This window comes from Chironomus tepperi, unplaced genomic scaffold (genome assembly GCF_022539635.2).
Source record: "Chironomus tepperi strain 1889 unplaced genomic scaffold, CSIRO-AGI_Ctep_v1 contig_74, whole genome shotgun sequence".
NCBI classification, from domain to species: Eukaryota; Metazoa; Arthropoda; class Insecta; order Diptera; family Chironomidae; genus Chironomus; species Chironomus tepperi.
Window position 1 is genome coordinate 1,417,743 of NW_027226196.1, and position 24,030 is coordinate 1,441,772.

A 24,030-nucleotide genomic window follows, 5' to 3' on the forward strand; every position below is an offset into this window, starting at 1 on the left:
ACCGTTAATATTTTTCAAAAAAATTTTATAATTAAAATTCAAAATTTTTTTGACCGTTACTTCTATTTTTCTTCGTAACGTAAATTTTTATTTTAAAATAAGTTGAATTCGAAAAGTTCAAGTTCGAATCTAATGTCGAAAAACTCGAATTTGAGACGACCACACTCTGGTTTTAACAATAACAAAGGAAACAGTCTCAATTCCCATGTCAACTTTAAGGAATCAAATTTAGTGAAAAGTTATGACGGTCATCAAATTCCTTAATCTTTTGGAAAATGGGAAATTTTCTCGATGCTACGTGACAAACTTCCTCATACTCAAGCAATGTTCCAAGTCGTTTATCCCATGTTGATGCTTGGTTTTATCGTATGCAAGCTAGTAAACGAGGACATAATCAAATGAAATTAATTTTCATACTAAATGTATGTGGAAATTGTTGACGCTGTTTTTTGCTGACGTTTCTTATTGCAGTGGTTTTGAAACTGCTATGTTGGAGGTTCCTCAACCGTTCGACACAAGAGTACATTTGACAATTATTTGGAAGCCACAAAGAGTTCGGAGTCTTTTTTAAGAGCGTATGAACTTCATAATGACTCTTACTCCTGCAAATGCTCACTCCTACCAATCCTATGCCACTAGAACGGTCCCTAAGGAAAGTTGCAATGTATCATGATCAAAAATTGTGTTCAGAGCAAATTAACACTCTAAATTGACATTCTGTCAAGATTAGAAGCTACAGCATAGAGCTTAATGCTGAGAGTATGCAAAAAAAAATTCATAGCAAAGGTTCGAATCCCAATTTTGATGATTCAGCTAAATTTTGTCCAAATTAATCTTTAATATTAAGTATTGCTGATCTGGCTAGCCCAAGCGACGCAATGCGACAAACTGCATTTCTTTCCGTAAAAATGGGTCAAAAGCAGCCGTCACAGTGCCATCAGGACAAATGTGGGTCTTATCAAGGGAGCCATCAGAGCAACTTTGGGTCTTATCGTTAATAAAACTACGTATCGGTTCCTTGAAGAACCCTAGAGAGCCCTAAAGATCACAAATCCAGCAAGCAAGCAATTGAACTAATTCAGCCACAAATCAAATCAATTTCCACACCACTGCCATATCCAATACCAAACACCATATCCCCCACAATTCATCTAAATGTCATGACAATAATAAAAAATTATTCTACGCTTCGGTCAACTCGATATTCTTGAGATCCTATTAATAAACATTTTTAAGGATGTCGCCTGAAGCTCAGATTATCATTCAATTTATGTATAGCAATCCGTTGAGTGAAGAAGAAAGGCAAAGATTGTATCAACCCTTTTTGCAGGTCATTTTTATGATGGAATATACAACCACATTGGGTGGCTATGCACATAAGCTTGTATTCATGACTCCGGTGTTGTTTCTATTTACATAACGACTTGTGTGTAAAAAATTATTCATGGCATCACGAGTTATGCAGAACATGAGAGAATGTAGAAGTGCCATAATGCACAACAACAAGCATATGGAAACAAACATGTGAAAAATCTTTATGTGGATATAAAGAAGAAATTTTGGCAATTTTGAAGCTATCAAGCAGGGACAAGTCCATTGGAGAGCAAACTGTGTGGTACGACACACTAGTGTGGCACGATACACTAGTGTGGCGCGAAACGCTAGTGTGACGCGATACGGTAGTGTTGCGCGATGCGCTAGTGTTGTGCGGTACGTTAGTGTTGCGCGATACTTTAGTGTGGTATGATACGCTAGTGTGACGCGATACGTCAGTGTGTCGCCGAAATTTTCGGGAAATACCCAGAACCGTATGCCATGAGCGGTTTTGGTCGAGGCTTAACACTTCTTTGTGCCGCAAAAAAAAGGTTGCCCGCCACTGGACTAGTCAATGTGTTGAAACAAAAAGTCCTTCATTTATCTAACATTATAAGTTTGCGGATGTTGTTCTACAAGAATGTAAATATTGCGGGTATATAGGGCAAATGTTTACTCGGATATAGCTCTCAATGGTAAAATATGAAGATCAAAAAGCCAAATTAGGGAGGGAAAAAACATCAAAAGCACTTTGAGTTACTTCCTTTAATTTCAAGAAGATGCTGAATTCTATTTACAGAGAATTTTACGAATTCTATTGACAGATGCTTCATAAAATCTGGTAAACATAACATCAAAGTCCATAAATGTCAATCTACTCAGCTACAAACATAATTAAATAATTGATCAGTTATCTTTTTGACATAAAATCCCTTATCTAACATTATCATAAATTATAGAAAATTTATAGCCATATCAAAACCATAGAGACATTATCAGATCTAATTCGTAAAGCATAAGCGCAAGACAAAATAATACCATCCATAGACCCCCAAGTCTATTAACCAAAAAGCCCCCACAACAACAACAATGTAACACAAAAAAATAAAGTATATTTGCAGAAAAACGAGTGTAGAATAGCTGATTTATACATGATGATTCAACGAATGGAGGCGATAAAAAAAATGTTGTTACTGATATTTTAGCACATACACGTACGAGCTTAGAACGATGTACGAAGCGGATAAAATAAATAAATAAATAAATAATTAAATGAAATATTTACTCAGGTTTTTTTTGGGTTTTTTTCACTTTTTATTTCTATCACTTTGTGGAGAATGAGAGCGTAAAATGGAGATAGGATGAATGAATGAGTAGTTGATGCAAGGAGCGCATACTTAAAATTGGAATTCCCAAAAGTAAAACAATTTTGATTTTTAACGGCTTTTTAAAATTTGAATTTACCAAAAAAGTTTTTAACGATTTTCAAAAATTTCAAAATATTGACCGTTTTTGTAATAATTTGACTTTTTCGAAAATTTAACAAAATATTAACAGTTTTTTGAAATTTAAAATTTTAACGATTTTTGAAAATTTAAAATTTTAACGGTTTTTGAAAATTTAAAATTTTAACGGTATTTTGTAATTTTGTCAAAAAGACAAAAATTGTCAAAAATCTTAAAATTGATAAATCAGCATGAAACCAGCCAAAATGATCAAGTCATTCAAATCTTAATCAAATCACTTGCATTCCCCAAGCTCAACTCACAAAAAGCTTCATCGTGCAAATGAAATTCAATTATTCACACTTGAATGCGAATTGCTTGAGTGTGTGTGTGCATTTGTATGTGTGAGTTAGTGTCATTCGGTAAATCAAAATGCCAACTACAAAAGTTTGTTAATTTTATAACTTTTATAGATGTTTATTTTGGGGAATAGAAAATGCTATCGTGTGGAGATGAAAATAATTTATAAAGGAAATTTTATGTCACTTACATCCACTGGGGGATGATGCTTAACAAGTGCAACGAAATGTGCATCTAACTGGGACAAATAAAATTTTTTTGAATTGAGGTTAAGTTTTGAATTTTAAATATGACTCTGTTTAAATGAATAAAGCAAGTCATATGATAGCTGTTGCTCATGCTTTTCTGCTTGTAGTTTTCCATAATATTCAAAAAAGGAAAAAGTTTTTCTCTCATTTTCATATGAAAAGCGATTACGGAAAGGAAAAAAATATTCACAAATTGAAGAAAAACGGAAGAAATAAGAAAAAAAATTCTCGTTTCCCATGCAAAGTGCTTAAAAATTTCATTTCTTTTATACTCATTTTATACAAAATAAACTTGTTCCTCGATGCTTGTTCCTATCAAGTGACTTTAGCGCATTTTTGTGTCAGCGATCAAAAATTGACGAAATTAACACAAATAAATGTGCATTTTTCAATATAACGGTTTTTTAGAATTTGAAATTTCTAATGGTTGATAATAATTTAAATTTACTGAAAGCAACGCTTTAAAATTGTTTTTCCTTTGTTTATTTAATGAAAATTCATTAATTAACGTAAATTGAGATAGTTTTGCGCATTTAGACCAATCAATACCTAAATAACTCGATGGTACAAAACGAATGCTTCAAACTAGAGCTTTCTACGAAGTCTGGTTGCCGAGATCTCATCTTTTATCGAACCAACTAGCCAGTCAGCCAAACAAAGTGTATTTTTAAGCTAAATTTCTTCAAAAATTGGCTAAAAAATATAAAAATTATTTAAATAGATAGAAAATTGCCAAATAAAAAGCATCAACTTGCCATGAAAGCTCATTTCTTTCATGTTTTCATATGAATTTTAATCCACTTTAAAAATTTGTTTCGTGCCTTTGCTATCAGCAATCTCTATGGGAAAATTCATAACAATTTAGTCCAACTGCAATTTGCTTTTATTATCATTAGCAAATTTTCTATTATTCAGCATCTTAATACTTTAAAAATGATTATTTGGATAGCTTAAGCTCTCCGATGTAAAATTCTTAAACTTTATCCCTTGAGCTTTTTATTGCTGCTCAATTGTTAATTCATGAAACATGAACGCTGCAAAACAAAAAAAAAAGATGAAACTTTTTGCAGTTATGAAATTTAGAGCGAACGGATTTTGTGAATATGAAAGTTTTTTGAAATTTTTTTACATAATACTTAAATCCCGAGATAAATCCATTGAGGAAACATCCGGCGTTATATTAAGAAATTAGTTTGGAACGCGTGTTGGATTTGCTAATAGAATGCAGAGATATTTTGGATCAGAACTAGAAGTTTACTTGAATTTTCGATGAAGTCAACTCAAGTTCTGGTTTAGACATTACGTAGCATTAAAATTGGCCATGCTAGACACTTGCTTACAGTTATTGCCGACATAACTTTTTGTTTATTTTTCGAAATTCTAATTCGAATTTGTGGTGTCAGAGTAAATTAGAATCTACAAACATGTGGGTAGCCAGACATATGTAGGCGTTTCTATCAATGCTTGTAATTTGTCTTTTTTTAGCCGAGATTTGTCAGGTGAATGACCTGGAACTGCTATTCATGAGCAGATAAGTGTCTCTGTGGAGTAATCAGAAAGCCCGAAGAGCGCAAGTCGGTTACCCGAACCAAAACTCTGCACCTAGACGGTGTGACTCTGAGATAGTATCGGATTAAGACAAATATATCTGCAGCAAATCAGAGTTAAGTCGACCAAGGTTGGATTTTTGATCGATTAACCGATTTATGCTTTTCTTGAAGGTTTTTGACTCAAATTTGGCGTGGTAACTCAAAGGTCGGTTCAATTACTGTAATTTTCAAATTGGTGACTTAGAAGTTTAGACACTTCAAGTACTTAATATACATATGAGATCAAAACGAAATTGGAGCTCTGGACAACTTTGGATTAGGAAACATAGTGCAGCTTGATAAATTAGAACAAAAACTACAAGATCACCTTATGAATGGAATGAATACATAAGAGATCAAACAGATCTTGTCTTGTTCAGGATTCGCACAATACCAACAATACAAACCCAAACTAAGTGTTAAATAGTATCAAAAGTATCCAAACAACCCCATTAAAAAAATTGTTAAAAAATTCTTTTTACTTCACTGTAATTTTTGCATAATTTTATGAATAATTTCCTTTCTAACACCACCCAGACATTTTTTATTAACACCTTTAAATAAATCAGACTCATGACCCGATAAAATATATATTTTTGAATCAGATAAATAATTTACATTCTCAACATGTTCATAGCATGTACATAAAATATAAAATAAATTTTTATTCTATTTCTGACACAATTTCCTCATGAAAAATTCATAAAAGATATTTATAAATAGGTATCTGTGGAGCTGGATAGATAAATATTTTCATTTTTCAACAAATAGATATCTCGGAATGACAAGAAGGTTTCCTTGAAGCATAAGAAACAAAGCACTTTAGTCTGTTAAAGGACAGTGAGTCAGCAGAAATCGATTTAATCAATCATAAAAACCTTTTAGACTTTTACTGGAGCATCAATAGCAAGGGGGGAATTCAGGGGAGAAAGGGAAGGTTTGAGTCTGAGTCATACCTTTCTCTTTTGAATCCAGGTTAACTAGGGTTATATCCGGGTTGACTTGGATTACATTCGGGTTGACTCGGATCACGTGAGTCGAAGTGGCTCGGTGGCGGAATGGTTTAGTACTTCGGTACATAATTATTGCAACACCGATTCAGCGATCATGGGTTCGAGACTCGGCATGGGAAATTTTTCAAGTGTCCTTTTTCGAATCATATGTAGTGGAAACGCGGCTCACAGCCTTCCTTTGTAGGCTAGAGACAATAAGCTAATAATAGCGTCATCAAAGGAGTGGTTCTGATCCCACTATAAACTGTAGGTCTATTGAGTGCAGTGGTCTGGCGCACCCTCACTCGTTAAACAATCATTAGCCGCGAATCGCCCTAGCGCAGCTCTGGATCTTAAAGATCTGAATAGCTAAAGGTTTTTTTTTTTTTGACTCGGATCACATCCGTGTTGACTTGGGTTACATTCGATTAAACTCGGATTGCATTTGGGTTGAACCGGGTTACATTCGGGTTGACTAGCTTTACATTCAGTTTGAGCCGGGCTACATTCGAGTTGAGCCAGGTTCTACACGGGTTGACCAAGGTTACATCTGAGTTGTCCCGGGGTAACATTCGAATTGACCCGGGGTTACATCCAAAACCGGTTAGACCAGAAACCACTATACCTTCACCCCCTACTTGGAAAAAATCTACAATTCGAGACAAAACGTTTCTTCCAATCTCTGACTACGCTCCTGATCCATAAAAACAAGAAATTGATCAAATAGAAATAATGTGGAATGAAATATATACAAAAGTAGAGATGATAATAATAAGAAGTTAAATGCCTGAACATTAAAGCATTAAAGCTTTCAACAAACATTTTGTGGGAGGTGCTTTTAATTGAATATTAAATCCAGCACATTAAGTACTTTTTTGGGAAGATCTTAGCAACTCAATTTATGGATTTATTCCGATCTGGACCCTTTCCTAATGTACATATCAATGATAAATATTAGCATTCTTAAATTGATTTCAATTTAATCCTCATCATATTTTCGATTTTAATGCCTCTTATTTTACATCCGATTCAATATTTTTGTATACAAACTGTAGACAAAGCAAACAGACGCAAAAGCACAATACAATAATAAAATAAAATATAAATAAATAATAAATTGAATGTTTACCAAATGTATTTGAATTCATCCTTATCTACAGAGTCTATTATGATAATAAAATGGGACAAAATATGTCTTGTAAGCAAATGTAACGCATTTAGACACAAATATTTCCTCACTTTTTCTCCCTTATTTTCATTTAAGACATTACAGTTTCAGTATTTATACAAGTTGACTTTATATTCAAGGACATTTGATTTTGAAAACATTGATCATGAATTATTTAAGTCGAGGAATAGGAAAATTGAATTTTATTTATTGGGGATGAGTATTTTGTTTGTTTTGATGAAAGTAGGATTACTAATCAAAATACCTGTTTCTAGGTATTAACTACAAATATACTGATATTGATGTTGATGTTACATTGAACTCAACTGTGTTGCTTATCCTTATCAGGAAAAGATCGAACACTCAAGTGCAGAGCAAGGACAAGAGTAGCTCTCGCTAACATACTCAACTAGTATATTTAAGGAGAGAGCAATCCGTCGAAACAGTCAAATTAGCTTTAATATCACATTAAGTAACACTTTGTTCTGGAATCCTACTACAACTAAGATCCTAGAAGTATAATTCCCCACAACTAAAGCCCGAGTGGGACTCGAACCCACGTCCTCTTAATTACATCAATATCAAGTTTTCTACCTATTGAGCTACTGAAGTCTGAAAGGTAGTGTGACACAATGCTAATTTAGATCTAGCTCGTGCCAAACCTAAAAGCCTATCTAACGCCTTACTTTGAACTAAATTAAATTAATATCAACACATTCGTCATAATTCACAAGATAGGTGGTATAACGTTTATTTTAGATTTGAATAATATTTATTGTACATAGTTGGAAACCCCTTTTCATACAAAATAAGAAAAACTGATCTCGAAACCGAGATAAAGACTTCCCAGTCTTAAGAAATCTCTAGATTTGTCTAGACCGAGATTTCGAAGAAATCCTATGCAGTCTTGGTTTCGAAAAATCATCAAAGCCAAGAATCCAAGAAACTCTATTCACAAGGGTGAAATCCTCAATATAAAATTTATCTGATATATAATTTAGAATTATTGATAATTTGTTTTCTGAACTTCCGCTGAATTTGCTCTTTCAAATCTCTTTATTCTCTTGTCACAAGAAAAATCTAAATTGATCCAATAACAGTTAATTCTATTTGCCTTCATTCTCTTTTGTTGAAAAATTCACTAACACGAAAATGAGCTTTTGTACTTCCGATTTTTTCTGCTGAATTTGGGATTTTTGCAATCTTTTTGGGTTGAAAATTTGTTTTAAACTTTTTAAACCTTTAAGGCACTTCCGAAAATTAGTAGAATTCATTGAAATATTGAAATTGTTTCAAAAATTCACCTAAATCACATCAATCAATCTAAGATCGACATTAAATTTGCAATTTCTTTAAGAATCACTTAAACTCGTGGACGACCTTAACAACCCTTGATAGGATGCTATAGATAGAGACAGTACCTAACAGGCAGTATCCCAAGAGACCGTCTTTAGGTACCATAGTGGTATTTCTGATCGGTACCATGAAAGTTTGTTCTTTGCCTGTTAGGGAATATTTCATTTGGTATAGGTAATTGACAGACGGAAGCCAGCGATAGAGCAAGCTTTAAGCGCCATATGATGGTATTCATGGATCACAATTGATCTGTACAGTCAGCAAAGTAAGTAAGTATGTATCCCTAACAGTCAAAAAGGCAGCCTTTAGATACCATAGTGGTCTTTCTGTGCCATGAAAGCATGCTCGTTGCATGTTAGGGTATTCCCAAAATTACCCAAAAAAACTTCCATAAGGGAACCTAGACATCCATAAATAATAAAAAAATTACTTCCGTTGAATGTAAATAAATCACTATAAGATTCTATCTACACTTAAATCCCATTCACTACCTCCAAAACAATATATTTTGTGCAGCCGAATGACAGCAAGCAAAATTTATTCATGTTTTTCCTCCTCGTTTTGTTTGTTGAACAAGCTTATGAAACTTTAAAAGGTTTTCGCTAACTTGCTTATTTGCTTTTGAGCACGAGACACGCACTTAATGTTTTGCGAAGATTCATGATAAATAGATTTGATTCTAAAATGAAAAAGAGCATTGAGGGAATTGCGTAAAGCTTATTGAATCACTTCCTTTGATCATTATATGTCCCATTTGTAAACTTGAAGAATTTTATTTCCATTCAAGGTTAATTTAAGGCAAACATTTGTGATGAAATTTGTTTTAAATATCTGAGAGCTTTCAAGGAGACTAACTGTAAGCTTCTGTTGGATTTGAATGGATTATATGGATCACTTTTTTATTGCTTTTGTTACAGAAAGTGTCGTCATGCGAATTTTATTGGCAATGAATGTAAAACGGACATTCGCTTCGGAAGATTCATAAAAGTTGACATATATTATAGACAATTGCTGGATATCCTGACTTATAAAAACTTATTTTATGACAATTATTACATGAATATTTTATGATGTAATTTCCTCTTCCTTTTGATTTAATGTAAAGGACATACAAAATTGTTAAATGGTTCTATTACAGCAATCAGGATAGCAAGAATGTGATCAGAGAGTTCGAAATGGACCCATACCCTCACTGCCCGTAATCATATCAAGTTTTGTCCCTACAGAAATGAGATCTGTTGAAAGAGACTCTGTTGACACTTGATTTTGGTGAGGAGCATGTGGTAGCCAACATCAAATAACATTAAACGATCTGAAAGATGCAGAAGCTCGAGTTATTTGTGTCTCAGAGATCATTCATGAGGATCCATCAAGCCGTCACACTCAAACCTTGTCCTACAGTTTATAGTGGCATTGAAACCTTTTCTTTGACTACATTATTGTCTGTAGACCATAAAGGGAGGATGTGAGCATCATTTCCACTTCATATGATTCGAAAAAGGACATGTGAAAACTTTCCCAAGCCGAGACTCGAACCCTTGATTGCTGGGTCGGTTTTTTATGATTAAATCCGGAAGAATTACCTACTACGCCACCGAACTATTTATAATCATCAACATAAGGCGTTATCTTAAGTCAGTAGGATTGAGATTTCATGATTTTTAAAGGATTAAGCAGTATTAAGTTAGAAGTTGACTTGAATACCGTTTTTTAAAGTTTCATAAACTTTCTTTGATGTATAATATCAAAATTGTAAGGATCTAGTAACAAACTCAATATAAAACAATATAAAACGCATAAATAAGTCACCAGCACTAACATCATGAACCCTATGAGAAAAATAACCTCAAAATAATTTAAATACAATCTTTATCACAACCATCAATCCCTACCACACCATTTCTTAATGTCTTTATAACATTTTTAATGTTTCATTCTCACATACCTAAAGTTTACGGGTTTCTACTGTGCGCAAAAATGAAAGGAACGTATGAGCAATATAATAAAATTTATGATAAATATATAGTGCAAATACATGGAAATGGTTTAATGAAAATCAGTGCTGAACAAAATTTATTATTCACATACTGTCAAAATTCTTTCATAAAAAACTTCATTGTCATTTATGATCAGCCATTTCATATGAATGCAGACGTGAAAGTTATGGAACCGGACAGACATAATATAGTAAGGTCCACAAAAGATTGAGGGGAAGCAATATCAACGTTGAAATGTCCCATAACTATATTTTATGATGATAGGAAGCCTGACACAATAGCCACAATGGCATCATTAAACGCACAGGCAGTTGATAAACGAATTAAAGGAACCTCGCAACAATACTTTATGTCTCATGATATCATTGCTTACTTTTTTATAATACCTACATTTTATAATTCTCCATAAAATGCGTATACACAAGGACGTACGGTGACGTCGTTTAAAGAAGAATTAATTTCCATAAAATTTGATGCCACGCAATCAAATAAACAGCAGAAAGTTTTGTATGTGTAGCTTATTATTGTTTTGGGTAAGGTTACATAAATGACTCGAAAATAAATTGAGGATGCGTAATAAGTAATGAATTATAAATATAATCACATTTACCAGTAACTAATTTGCCTGCTAAATTAACGATGATTGATTGCTTTTATTTTGATTCCTCAACAGAGATTAAATAAAAATAACTGGAAAAATTCTAAATTTGTTTGCTGATATTTTACCTTTTTATGAGGCAGACGTGTGCTTGGGTAGTCTTATTTAATGGCATAGTACACTAGTATATTAGGATAAAAATACAGAATAATAGTGTACTAATTTGATATACTAGTGTACTAATAAAGTATACACGTGTACTAATATAGTATGCTGGTGTACTAATATAGTATACTGGTGTACTAATGTAGTATACTGGTCTACTAACATAGTATACATAGTTACTAAAATAGTATAATAGTGTACTAATATAGTATACACGTATACTAATATAGTAAACTAGTGTACTAATATAGTACACATGGTTACTAATATAGTACATACGTGTACTAATTTAGTATTTAGAGTATACTAGAGATAGTATACACTAATAAAGTGTAATAGAGCTCTAGAATAGTATACTAGCTTAACATTCTAAGTCACTAATCTACCCATATCATTTCAACACTCCAATACTAGATAGTGCTTTATTGCTCTATCAAAATTTACAAAATTTTCACTAGAATCGTCTCCATAATACTCAAATCATAGCTTTAAATTTTATTTAATAACAATTTAATTGAAAATTGATTCATTAACTTCAAATAAACTTCCAACGCCACTTCCATCTCATAAATTTTACCACCACACCCCAAACCACATTCAAAAGCCTTAAATCATTAAAGTCATTCTATCAAATTTCACCTCATTTATTACATTAAACAATTTCCTTACAACGTAATTGAAATCTATTCGAACATAATTTAAAGTAAATTTCAAGTATGTCCTAACCGCAGAGCAGGAACCGACCCTTAATAAAATAAAATATATATATTAAGCTCTATTTCTTTTTTGGAGCAATAAAACCGTGAAAATGAGACATTCACAAACGTTTTCCACTTCCTTTCACAACAAAAAAAGCGATTTTTATGTCTAAAGTGCGTAAATTATTTTCACATAACATGCAAGTGGAACTAAAAACTCAATTAAGTAACAAAAAGAAGTAAATTTTTTTATTTTAGTAGTTCCAATTGAAAGTGGCAAATAAACACAAAATGAAAAGGATGAAGTGAGAATGGAAAGCAGCACAATATTGCCAAGAGGAAGTCAACAAACATTTTCCTTCCCCTCTTCAACTGCCAAACTGATTCGTGCTGTAGATTTCAAAAAGCAATAAAGTGACTTTTTTATGACTAGTAATTAAAATTCACAGAATTTTTTCCTCTCGTCGCTTCTGTGACAAAATGAAGCGTTTAAAAATTCAACCCCTCATTCCACACAGCAAGTCAAATGGAGAGAGCGAAAATCTCAATCAGAAAATAGACGGGAAATCCTTATTTTTAGCTTGAATAAACTTTTTTTCTATTGTATTCTTTCGGATAGAATTTATTCCATAAAAATTCTATAGACAGAAGACAATGGAAGCTCGTTTCCAAGTGACAAAACCGTTGCGGAGCTTTCATGAACATCTTACAATGCCTTAGGACTGTTTTAAGTTGAAATTCTTCATTTTCCACTGAATTTTTTCTTTAATTTAAAATAGCAATAAAATACAGTAAAATGGGTAAAAGAGAGAATTAAAGTCTCGAAGAGAATAAGTTAAGAAAATAGGAAGAGTAAGATGCAGGGGCATATCCAGAAAGTTGTCTAAATATTTGAGTTTTTGCAGTATTTTGAGTTGAAGTGGTTTAATTGATTGAAGCTGATAAAATCTTTTACTGTGGTGGGTAACCTGTGTGACGCGACATTCTAGTGTGCCTCAGTATCGTCTGGACACTTTCATGCAATGCCTACAACAAAAAAGCACCTTACTCGAGCAACACAAATGAAGAAAGCTCGACCACAGAAGTTATAAGCTCCGGGAAACCTCTTTGATTAACATCTAATGGAAGTCGCCTGAATTCAGCAACCAAATAGCCTTCCATAGTCCATAGAACCTTTAAAGCTCCGTAAAGTACCCTTCTTCATTTATTACGCTCAGTTAAACAATTTTACAGATAATTTTCATCAAGTTTTGCGAACCACAACCCCCTAAATACATCTCCGACAATAAGCGAAGAAGAAAAACCTCCATGAAGCAAAGCATCAATGAGAAGTAATCGACCATAAAGACTTTCTTCTACAAATAAAGAACTTTTTTCTTCTTACATCTTTAGCTAAAAGTTCAGCATAATAATCTCTATAAAATACACATGTGCTGCATTAAATTGCTGCCATTGAGAAAAAAGCCTCGAATGGATGAAGAAAAAATAATTTTCTCAGCAAAATAGAAGCTTTACTACATTAAATTTAATGAAATGAAGGCGTTGTTGTTGTTGTTGGTGTTTATGAGATTTAAGAAAATTTTCTGATTGACGATTCATGCAGCATGCAAATTTAATTGAAATTCTTAATGGATTTTTCAGATCAGCACAAATTCAATTTTCTTTGATTAATCAAAATTCACAACCATTGCTTACAGTCATGAGTGTATAAAATTTCGTGAGCATATCAATACCTTTTATGTATGCTCATAAAACTGTATTTATGATGTGAAATCCCATTCCATAATCCACAATCATTTCATACAAATGTGGTGAAAATTTTATTTCAAAAATATTTGAGATTTTTCCACTTTTTATTAGCTGATAAAGAAGGAATTTTGTGATTATTTTGTGTCAAATATTTATGTGGAATTAAAGATCAACTTTGTTGAAGGTTTTCCAAGCTGCACACAAACGGAAAATTGTTTTTGTTTGGTTTTTTAAGGATTTAAAGCAGTAGTGGGCAACCTGTGTGGTATGACACAATTAGGTGGTAAACCTCGAACGAAACCTCACACGACGTGTGATTTTGGTATTTCCAAAAAAATGCCGTCACTCTAATGTATCGCATCTCACACTAATATGTCGCGTCACACACTAATTTGTCGCGTAACATACTAATGTTTTGCGTCATATAAGTTGTCCACAACTGATTTTAAGGGACTAAATCAGTAGTTGCTAATATTTAATTTTTCGCGGCACACCTTGATGGTGAGTCACGATCAAAACCTTACACGGCATATGATTCATGACATTTCTAAAAATTGTGTCGCACCACATAGGTTGCGTTTCACTGAATCATGTGATCTACCACTTAGTCATCTCCATAGCAAACAATTCTAATTTTGAGGTTATGTGCTGATCGGTATTTTTAAAGATTATATCCAAAAAAACTCACATCAATCCACATTATGATGTCTTATCTTATCACACCAACTTCATACGACATTTTTTTAGTATCAAAAATTTTTAATCAATTTTTTTTTTGTTCAACTGCACTTCCTAACCACACCAGGGTGCTATCTAAAAATAAACTGAATTTTGATGAATTCTAAAATAAACTGAAACTTTTAAAAAAAGAAAATTGCTACTTGGTGAAACTGAAACACTTTCCATGAAGTCATAAATAAATGAATTTTCTTCTCTTCAACTGTAGGTAATATCAATAAAATGAGAAATGAGATTTTCCGAAACAAATTGAGTGAAAATTTTCAAATAAACCTTGTTACACACGTGTGTCTGTACATTTTAAAATGAGCTGCGTAAGTGTGGTTGATGGAATCATATAAACATAGTATAATTTATTACCTGAAAGTAATTCACTACAATTTTAAACTTTTTTCCCACATACTTTTTTTTGGGTAATTTCTCTCAACAATAGTACAATAGATAATGTTACTCATGATAAGTTAGTCTGGCTGGCTGGCTGTCCTAGCTACTTACATATCTTCATGTTCAGAATCGATTTGTCAAGTTACATAATAAATGGAAGGCCTTTAGTTAAAGTTAATTGAAGCTTCAAGAATTGTTAATTAGAGTTATGAAGGTTGTAGAGAAGCTTATCGCAGGCAAGAATATAGTCTGCTTTATAAAGGTAAAGTTAAGCTAACAATAGCACTCAACACAATCTTGGCTTCTCAAGATGAATGAATACAACAATACAAGATAATATGTCAACAGTCGTGCTCTTCAAATAATGACCATTAACACGTTATTGTTTCGTGAAAAGCTTAGTAACACACCGGAACTACACACGATAAGATCAACTTGGACGACCAAAGAACTCATGGAAAGAAACTGTCTATCGAGATAGTATTGCATTTGGAATCGGAAATTGGAAAACGATAGCCAGCGATAGAGCTGATTTTAGACGACATCTGATGGAGATCATGGATTACAACTGATCTGTACAGCCAGCGAAGTAAGTAAGTAAGATCAATTTGTACTGATCAGAGTTCGAAGCAAAGTGGGATTTTGTATGAAAAAGTCTAATCGACTCCATACAAGACCAATTCAAGTATACTTCGATCTCTGACCTAAATAGTGACTTATTACTAGTATTCTGGTATAAACCAGTAATTTGCCACTTTTTTTTTTTTTGCCCTAGACACAGTCGCGGCTCACATCTTACTCATCACTGGTATAAGGTATAAATAAATAGCAGTCTCCCAGCTACACTAATTCATCTAGATTGAGCTAAGTCTAGATTCTAATTATGACGGATCATGAGTTACATAGGATAGTACAGCATTAAAAGATGTTTCACTATTGAACATCGAATATCTGCGTCTTCAATACCCACAAGTAACAAAAATTTGCACTAGTTTCCCATTTCCAATTTAATACTTGTTTATTATTCTTATATTTCATCGTCTTCCATCGTCAAATATTAGGATTGTTGTTTGCACGACATTTTTCGCATGTTTTACATTCACATTTCTAAAGAATATCAAATTTGAATAGGAATAGAGCGCGAATAAAATCGAATAACGAGGAGGAGGGTACAAAAAAAATCATTTCAAATTCTATTTACTGTTGCTGCTTTCGCCTGAAGAGAAATGAAATCGTTTCTCGTAGAAAAAAAAGTTGTGAATTATTCAATGCTCGTTCAATACGTAAGGGATGAACAGAAAAAATAAGATTTTTGTAAAAATTGTATCGATTTTAATTAAATTAAATGTCATGTTACAATATGAAGCTAGAAGTGAAAGGAGCTTGCCAAGTGACAAGTTCAGAATAATGTTAGACATGCAAGTTTTGTTACGATTTTCGAAATACTCATAGCACAGCATACTTATGGCCATATACTTTACTTTCTCAACTCACATACAGCACGCGCAATCAGCAAAAATACACATAAAAAATGAAATTATTTTCTCCTTTATGTCGGCACCATCCTTGACGATTACAAAATTTTCTTACTTTCTCGGTTCCTCAATTTAATTGGAGGCTTAATGCTTTATGTTCAGCCTTATTCAAGTCAGTATAACTCCTACTTTATGACCTTTTTCACTTCATGTCGAGACTAATCTTTTTCAATGGATCATCTTCGTTATTTGAATGACAAAACAACATTTTAAAGGCAAATTACATGGTATGTTACCTTTAAGGCATAAAATTGCTACAAAAAGCTTGTTTCTTTATGTTTATTTGGACGCATGGTCATGTCTGATGTTAATTCTGTCGACTATAATAACAAAACCAATGTTAAGACTACCTCCCTCAACATTTTACATTTCTTGTTCGTTATCAAATGTCATCTGAGTCTATTTTGGATGGATGGAGAAGTCACAGAGAACTGGAGGCGCCGATGGATCTTTTATTCAGCATGGAAATCATTTTTGTCTTTCTGTGAATTACATTTTGGCACGTGACATGACAACTCAAAAATTGACTTGTTATGCTCTTCTTCTTTAAGACATGCTGGTTAACAGAAAATTTTACAGTGAATCACTTTAGGCTTATACTTTTATGTAGTATACTTAAATTTGCCAGGTAAGGAGTTTTCATGATTTGTGATTTGAATGAATCTAGGTATTGTAGGGGTTAAAGTATTAAGTCGTATGTAGATGATGTTGCCATGTTCTTTGCTGTAAAAACATTATGTCACAGCAACGTTTGAGAAGTATCGAATCTGGAGTTCCGAATTATTTACAGAGATAGGAACGTTATAACTAGATTAAGGCAAATTAATGTCTATTTAATTGGTGATTCTGTCAGTGCAAGAGGAAGTACACTGTGACCGAGTGGTTAGCAACTGGATATCTGTGTCACTATTTCTATGAGCACGTGGGTTCAATTCCCATCAGAAGCCGATCTCTTAATTATTTTATATCATTATACCCAATGACTTGCAAAAAGCCAATGACCACAATTCTGGAACATATTAGAAATAAGTGTAGCTTCTAATTTGTGAAGATGTGGGTTCGATTCTCATTCCATAATTGTAGATGAAAAGGACCTTTTTAGTACTTCAATTTATCATGTTTTCTTCCTTCGTAAATGGTTGAGTTATGTAATCCCGAACAGCATGCTACGCAATAAAGGACCAAAAACAGCTGCTACGATACCGTCACAGCATCACCTTCCCCACATCATTGCAATCAATGCGACCATGTAGCGATGACCTTTCGACTACATTGAATCTCTCAGGGAAACAACAATCCATACCCAAATATTTCATGAAATCAAAATTACTGTCAAGTTATTATTAGCAACACCCACCCCCAGAGGTCACGAAAAGTAAGCAAATTTTATTATTAATATGTCAGTCATTTTATATACATAATATTTTGTGGCCTTGAGGATGGAACGATAAAACCAAGAATATCATGAATATTATGAGAAGTAAGGAAGAAGATTTGAATTAATATGCCAGAAATATAAAAACTGCATAATCATGATGTAAAACCGAGAGAGAAGCACTTTTAAGGTGGGAAATGATCTTCATGCACTTGAATATGAAGAGAGGAATTTCCATTCCAAAAATATTAAGTGTAAATTTAAGATGAAATTTTATTCTGAATAATTTTTTCCTTTCCTATCTTGCATACTGAGGGAAATGAAGATGAGAGAAAATTGCTTTGTGTGTTGTTGATAGTGCCTGGATGAGAATATGTGTGGAATTTACGTTTATACAAGAAAAATAATTTACTTTTCTTCTATTCAGCAATATTAAAATTTTTTTCATCTTAAACAACATTTCATTTTTTTTTTTTTTAAATCTCACAATGGAATTATTTTAAGTCAAAAGCCAACAATACAGAAAGTTTCTTTTTTGTGTGTGCTGCTCGTTGTGAGGAGGAAAAAGCGTATAAAGGAACTCGACTCTCAATGGTACAATAATAAAAAAGCATTTCATAAACATTGTACCCCTTAGTTTGTGTGCATATAAGCAGTGTTTGTAGGATGACTATGAAGATGTTTGATAAGATATGGCTTGGATTGTGTGTTCTGATGATGTCAACATTAATGCTACATTCTTTAAAATAGAGAATTAATCAGATTTTGAGGTAAAATAATCAATTATTCACTTAATGTTTACATTTACATCAATCAAAGTGTTCCTGGATCTTGTTGTAAACAAAGAGTTTTTAACCTCAAAACCCAGAAAGTTGTGACTGAACTTGAAATGTAATGTGCATTGTGCGGTAGGTCAAAGAACTCATGGAAAGAAGCTGTCGATAGAGATAATGTCACACTTGGAATTGGTAATTGGCAATCGGTAGCCAGCGATAGAGCCAGCTTCAGGAACCGACTGAGGGAGGCCATGGATTACACTTGATCTGTACGGCCAGTAAGTAAGTGTATTGTGTGAATCCTTGTCTTATCGACAATGATTGAGAGTTCAACTGGGTGGGAATCGAACCCACATTCTCACAAAAGAGTGATATAGACGTCCGGTCTGACTAACAGATTAGCCTATATATATATAGCTGAATACTCTAGATTCCACTCTAGATACTAGACCTGATAGCTACCCCAAAGCATCCACAATACCAGAAAATTCATTCATCAAATTCAATAGCAAATAGAACTCAACTTAATGCAAATATCATGTATATTGTCACCCTGCCTACACATTTATACATCTAGGTTGTTGAATAATATTCAAATTAATTTGAATAAAGCTCCTCATTGTTTTGAAAAAAACATTGATGAGATACAAAAATAATAAAAACAATAATATTAATACGTGAACAAAAGTAAAGTGGAAAAATATATATAGTCTATGTATTGGTTATGTGATGATGATGAAATGTAAACATTTCCTGCTTGTCTGCGTCCCATGATAACACTAAAATAGACACATAGTACTATGGTTAATGGCAATTGTGATCAACCGAAATCGATGATGAAAATAAGCTATATTCATTCACAGCAAGGCCAATTGGGGTCGATGAGATCTCAACTCGATATCAAGTGTGAGGGAATCAAGAAGATGAGGTGGAACAAAAATGTTCATTGGAAAGTATTGAAAAGGAAAAAAATGAAAATTTATTGAACTGAATGTTTACGAAACAACAAAGGAGGAATGAGAAACAACAAAATTAAGACAAAAGTGTAGAACGAGAAGAAAATTAAGATCGAAAATCTTAACTTAGGACGTGTTGATTAAGAAACAGCAAAAGAATGAGCATCCAAACAGAAAAGTCATAGAAGGCAAGGCTTCATGCAAGATTTCATCATCAATTTCTTAAGAGGAACTTTTGGAATGTTTATAATACATAAAATACGATTACAAAACTTTTAGTTTTAAACAAGGATTTATGGTTTTTAGATCCTTTCATAGCATGCGAATTTATTAAACATCCCACATGCATGTATATGGTATGTTATTTAAATATATCGATAGATCTGTTATGCTCGACCCAAATACCAATCCACAACCATAAAATATTCTCGAAAAATTATCCCTGTGATTTGATTTATTGGAAAATGTATTAATCTATCAGATTCAGTCTAAGGAGTGTCAAATTCAAAGACTTTACAGCAAATATTGCTAATTTTAGAAAGTTAGTTGTTTTTATGACTACATAAAGATATAGAGACAGAGTTGGTGAGCCTAATTGTTGTTATTGAGTGCTTTTTGAGTGTAATTAAGTCAATTTCAATTATGATGTTTATTCTTCAAAGTTCAAATGTAAACAGAACTTTTGTATGAAAAAGGGTCTTCAACTATGCACAATAAACAAAATTCAAATCTCAAATGAACGTTATAACACGTCTGAATTAGATTTAACTCAAATTCAACTAAAATTTGTACAGAAAAGTCGACAAAACTTCATGAAACATTCATATCAACCCAGAACTAATCGAAAAGCTAACTCTGTCCACAAACACTCCTTAATACCCAAAAAAGCTACACCTTTGTCTGCAGTTTTGGTTTCTCCTTACCCAAAAAAAAGAGGTATGATTTATGGTTTCGTGCTGGGTAAACTTTATTTTGATTAATTGACATCAGCACTTCTTGCTAACAAATTACTTCAGCAAAATCTAACATGCAAAAGTTAATTTGGCATCACAGAATCATCTACGTTGAGTTTAAATTAATTATATGAAGCATAATGTAGTCGAGAATGTGGTTCAAAACGAGAAAGTTACATATCATCCAGAAGAACTCAATTCAACATACTTGAGATTAATCTTTCTGTGTCATAAATCTCTAAATTTTTGTCTGTATTTAATTATGCCACTATTCATTCTGCTCGCAACCATCATGGATTGCTCTTTACTATATCAGATAATACAATATTACTTACCTCAAACTGAGAGTCCTTTTTCCTGTTAAGTGATGTCGTATTACCCGAACTTTGCACGCTATTCATGGTTGATGATGATGATAAACTTTCTACTTCCTCCTTATCTTCTATTCTCTTTTTTTTCTCCACTCTTTTGTATTTTTGATCGCAAAATAAAAGTTGTTGATGAAACAACTTTATCCTTGCTCTTTTGATGCTTTATTCACGTATATTTTTTCACTATTTTTATGCAATAGAGAACACACTCTCTATGAACTCTCAATGTCCTTTTTTATTATTATCAACAAGTTCACTGTTGTTCTACTTTAGATCTATCCACTTGAACTCTTCACTTATTTCTTTCTAATTTTATTCCTTTTTTTTCCTTCTATCCTCTCAAGAGGACTGTCTTCTTAGTATTTACTATCTAATATCACAATAAGAACAACATACATTAAATTATGTGTACATGAGTAGACATGTATTATGTAACAGGGTGTGTCAATGTTATCTTTACGAATACTTAATGTAATTGGAGGTAAATTAATGTTTATTATTAAATTCAACTTTGTTGATTGTTTTTTGTCTAAGGTTACTTAGATTTCAATAAACAAAAGTTGGAAAAAATCAAGAAATTTGATATTTTATTAGATTCGAACCCACGACTTGTATAGCAATCACTAGTTTATCTCATTATCAGGGTACACCAGTGGCTCTTTATGTGTCACTAACTGAAAAAGTTGGAAAATGTTTTCAAATAATCGGCTAACCGCATTTTTATCGTAAAATGTATCGAACTAAGCGTTACGGTACCTTCTTCATGCTCTAGCGAGCATGCTATGCTGTTCAGACATTATCGACATGAAAAGGATTCATGAACAGTTCACATGGCATAACGATATTCAACAAAAATACTATTGGCACACCCTATAACATGTACTCGAGTAAATTGCAGGATGAAGAAGAAAATAATAATACTGTAAATATAAAGAAAATGAAAGGAGCGAGAGAGAAGTGGATGAATGACAAATCCTTTCTAATTATCTATCACTACTTAGGTTTCATATTCCTTTTCAAGTTCACGCTTCTTTATGTCAAATAAGATTACTGTCTCATCATTCGAAGATGGGAATTCTATTACATAGTTCTGTGTTAATGGCAAAAACTTGAACAAAAAAAAGGAAGAAAAATTGTAACAAGCACAAATAGGAGAATATAATCGTAAATTGTGTCTGCATGTGGGCGATGCCAAGAATGGAAATTATTTTTCATGAGAGGACGGACACAGATGTCTATTAATACAATGATTAGGGTCATAACGATGAAAAAGAAGTCATAATTTTGTTGTTTAATGCTAAAAAAGACATATTTTTGTCCTCGACTGACATTTAATTTCAACAGGATTGTCTATGGCAGGAGTGGGCAACCTGTGTGCCGTGGCACACTAGTGTGCATCTATAATGTCATGAGCCGTATGCCGTGTGGGGTTACGGTTGAGGTTTACAACAGGTGGACAACCTGTGTGCCGCGACACACTAGTATGCTGTCATGAACCGTATGCAATGTGGGGTTTCGGTTGAGGTTTACAACAGATGGACAACCTGTATGACGCGACACACAAGTGAGCATCTATAATGTCATAAACCGGCTGCCGTGTGGGAAAACCGTATAAATTGTACGGTTTTAATAGAGGTTCACCATCAAGTTGTGCCATGAAAAATAAAAGTTTGTGCACTACTGACTCTATAGAGACTATAGAGTCAGCTTTATGATTATAATTAATTATCTCTATCATCGTCGCATCCTCGGTATGGTAAATTATAGCACTTTGTTTACTTTTATTGCGATTATTCTCTCAAGGATAACAAAATACATTGCAAGTCTCACTTGTTGACCTTAAATTTTTTAGCGTTCTGGCAATTTTTATCATAACATCATATACACAACTTTCAGTCTTTTGTTCTGAAATGGGTTAAAAAATGTATGGATGCAGCAGCTTTTACTGAAATTACGCATAATGTGTGCTCATAAAAATTGTGTTTCAATCAAAAAAAATTTCTTTCTTTTTTGACATTGTAGCAAATGTTAGCGTCATTTATTTAAGTATCACATCGTATGCGGAGCACTTGAGGCACTTTTTCAAGTGCAAAGGCTCAAATATCATCCTTATTATGGAAAATATCATCTTTAATATGAAGAAAATGTTTACTTCATTTGACGTGTGTATGACAAATGGGAATGTATGAGTTATAGATCCGGATTGTTAGGGATTTAGAGGATTTTGTATATTTTTAGTGGATCTAGGATGAGTTTTGAGGTTAAAATTTGGATTTAAAATCTAAATTTGGTCTAATTTCAAAATTTCAATTTCGTGGTAAGTTGCTGACTATAGTCTTTAAGCTAAAGCAACTTGCAACTTAAAGCACATTCAATATTTGATTCCAATTCCAATTCCAACTCCAATTCAATAGAAAATCTTAAAGATTCTGCAAAAATTGATCCATAGTAAGCTCTACACAGCTTAATATATGAAAATCCCCTAAAGCTCGCAGAAATTTTCTATTTAAAAGCATTTCTATATTCAATCTCATCATCCAAAGTAGAGTCGGATGCATGGTAAAATTAGAATATGACACAGAAAGTCGGTGCCATGGGAAAATACAATCGTAAAAAAAAAATGAAAAATTATTCCTAAGATGTAATGAGATGATGAAGGAATACAAGGCAGCTAGTGATGAATATGTTGGAAAAAAGGAAGAAAACAAATAGAAACCGTAGAAACAAGAATTGAGACATAAAATAGACGAATGAATGGTGTAGAAAAAATAAAGAAGAAAAAAAACATCAAATGATATGCTAATAAAAGGAAAGGGAGACAACAATTCGTTTTCATTAATAATGATGTTCATTTTCATCTTTCACATCGTTGAATGTTGAATTGGATTTGATGTTGTCAAACACCATATTCGACGTATATATGAATGAATGGATAAGGAAAAAAATGGAAGATAATGAAGAAGGAATAAGAAATGGAAGGAAAAAAGTTTACGACTCTTCGATTGACAAATTTATGACTATTTTATATTCTGTTTGCTGCTTTTTCATCCTTTTATAAGGAGGCAATTTTGGAAAGAAATTTGAAGAACGAATGGTGATGGAATTGAACGAAGTTTAATGGATTTAACTTTAATGGATGATTATGACAGCGTTTGCTAGAGTCTTGGGAATATTCTTAAGGAATATGGGAAGAGAGTCAGCAATTAAATTAGTATTAATTGATTTTTAAAAGCTTTTTTAATTTAAATTGCTTAATACGTACG

The 24,030-nt window shown here is 32.8% G+C and overlaps 1 protein-coding gene across 1 annotated transcript in view; it reads right to left on the bottom strand.

The window, feature by feature from the left end:
• Nucleotides 1-24,030, bottom strand: part of LOC139101119 (inactive dipeptidyl peptidase 10) — a 51,625-nt gene that overhangs the window by 26,487 nt on the left and 1,108 nt on the right. The window contains exon 2 of the mRNA XM_070653995.1: nt 20,732-21,137. Within this exon, the coding sequence (XP_070510096.1) occupies nt 20,732-20,797 (66 nt within the window). The 5' untranslated portion in view covers nt 20,798-21,137. The remainder of the gene's footprint in view (nt 1-20,731; nt 21,138-24,030) is intronic.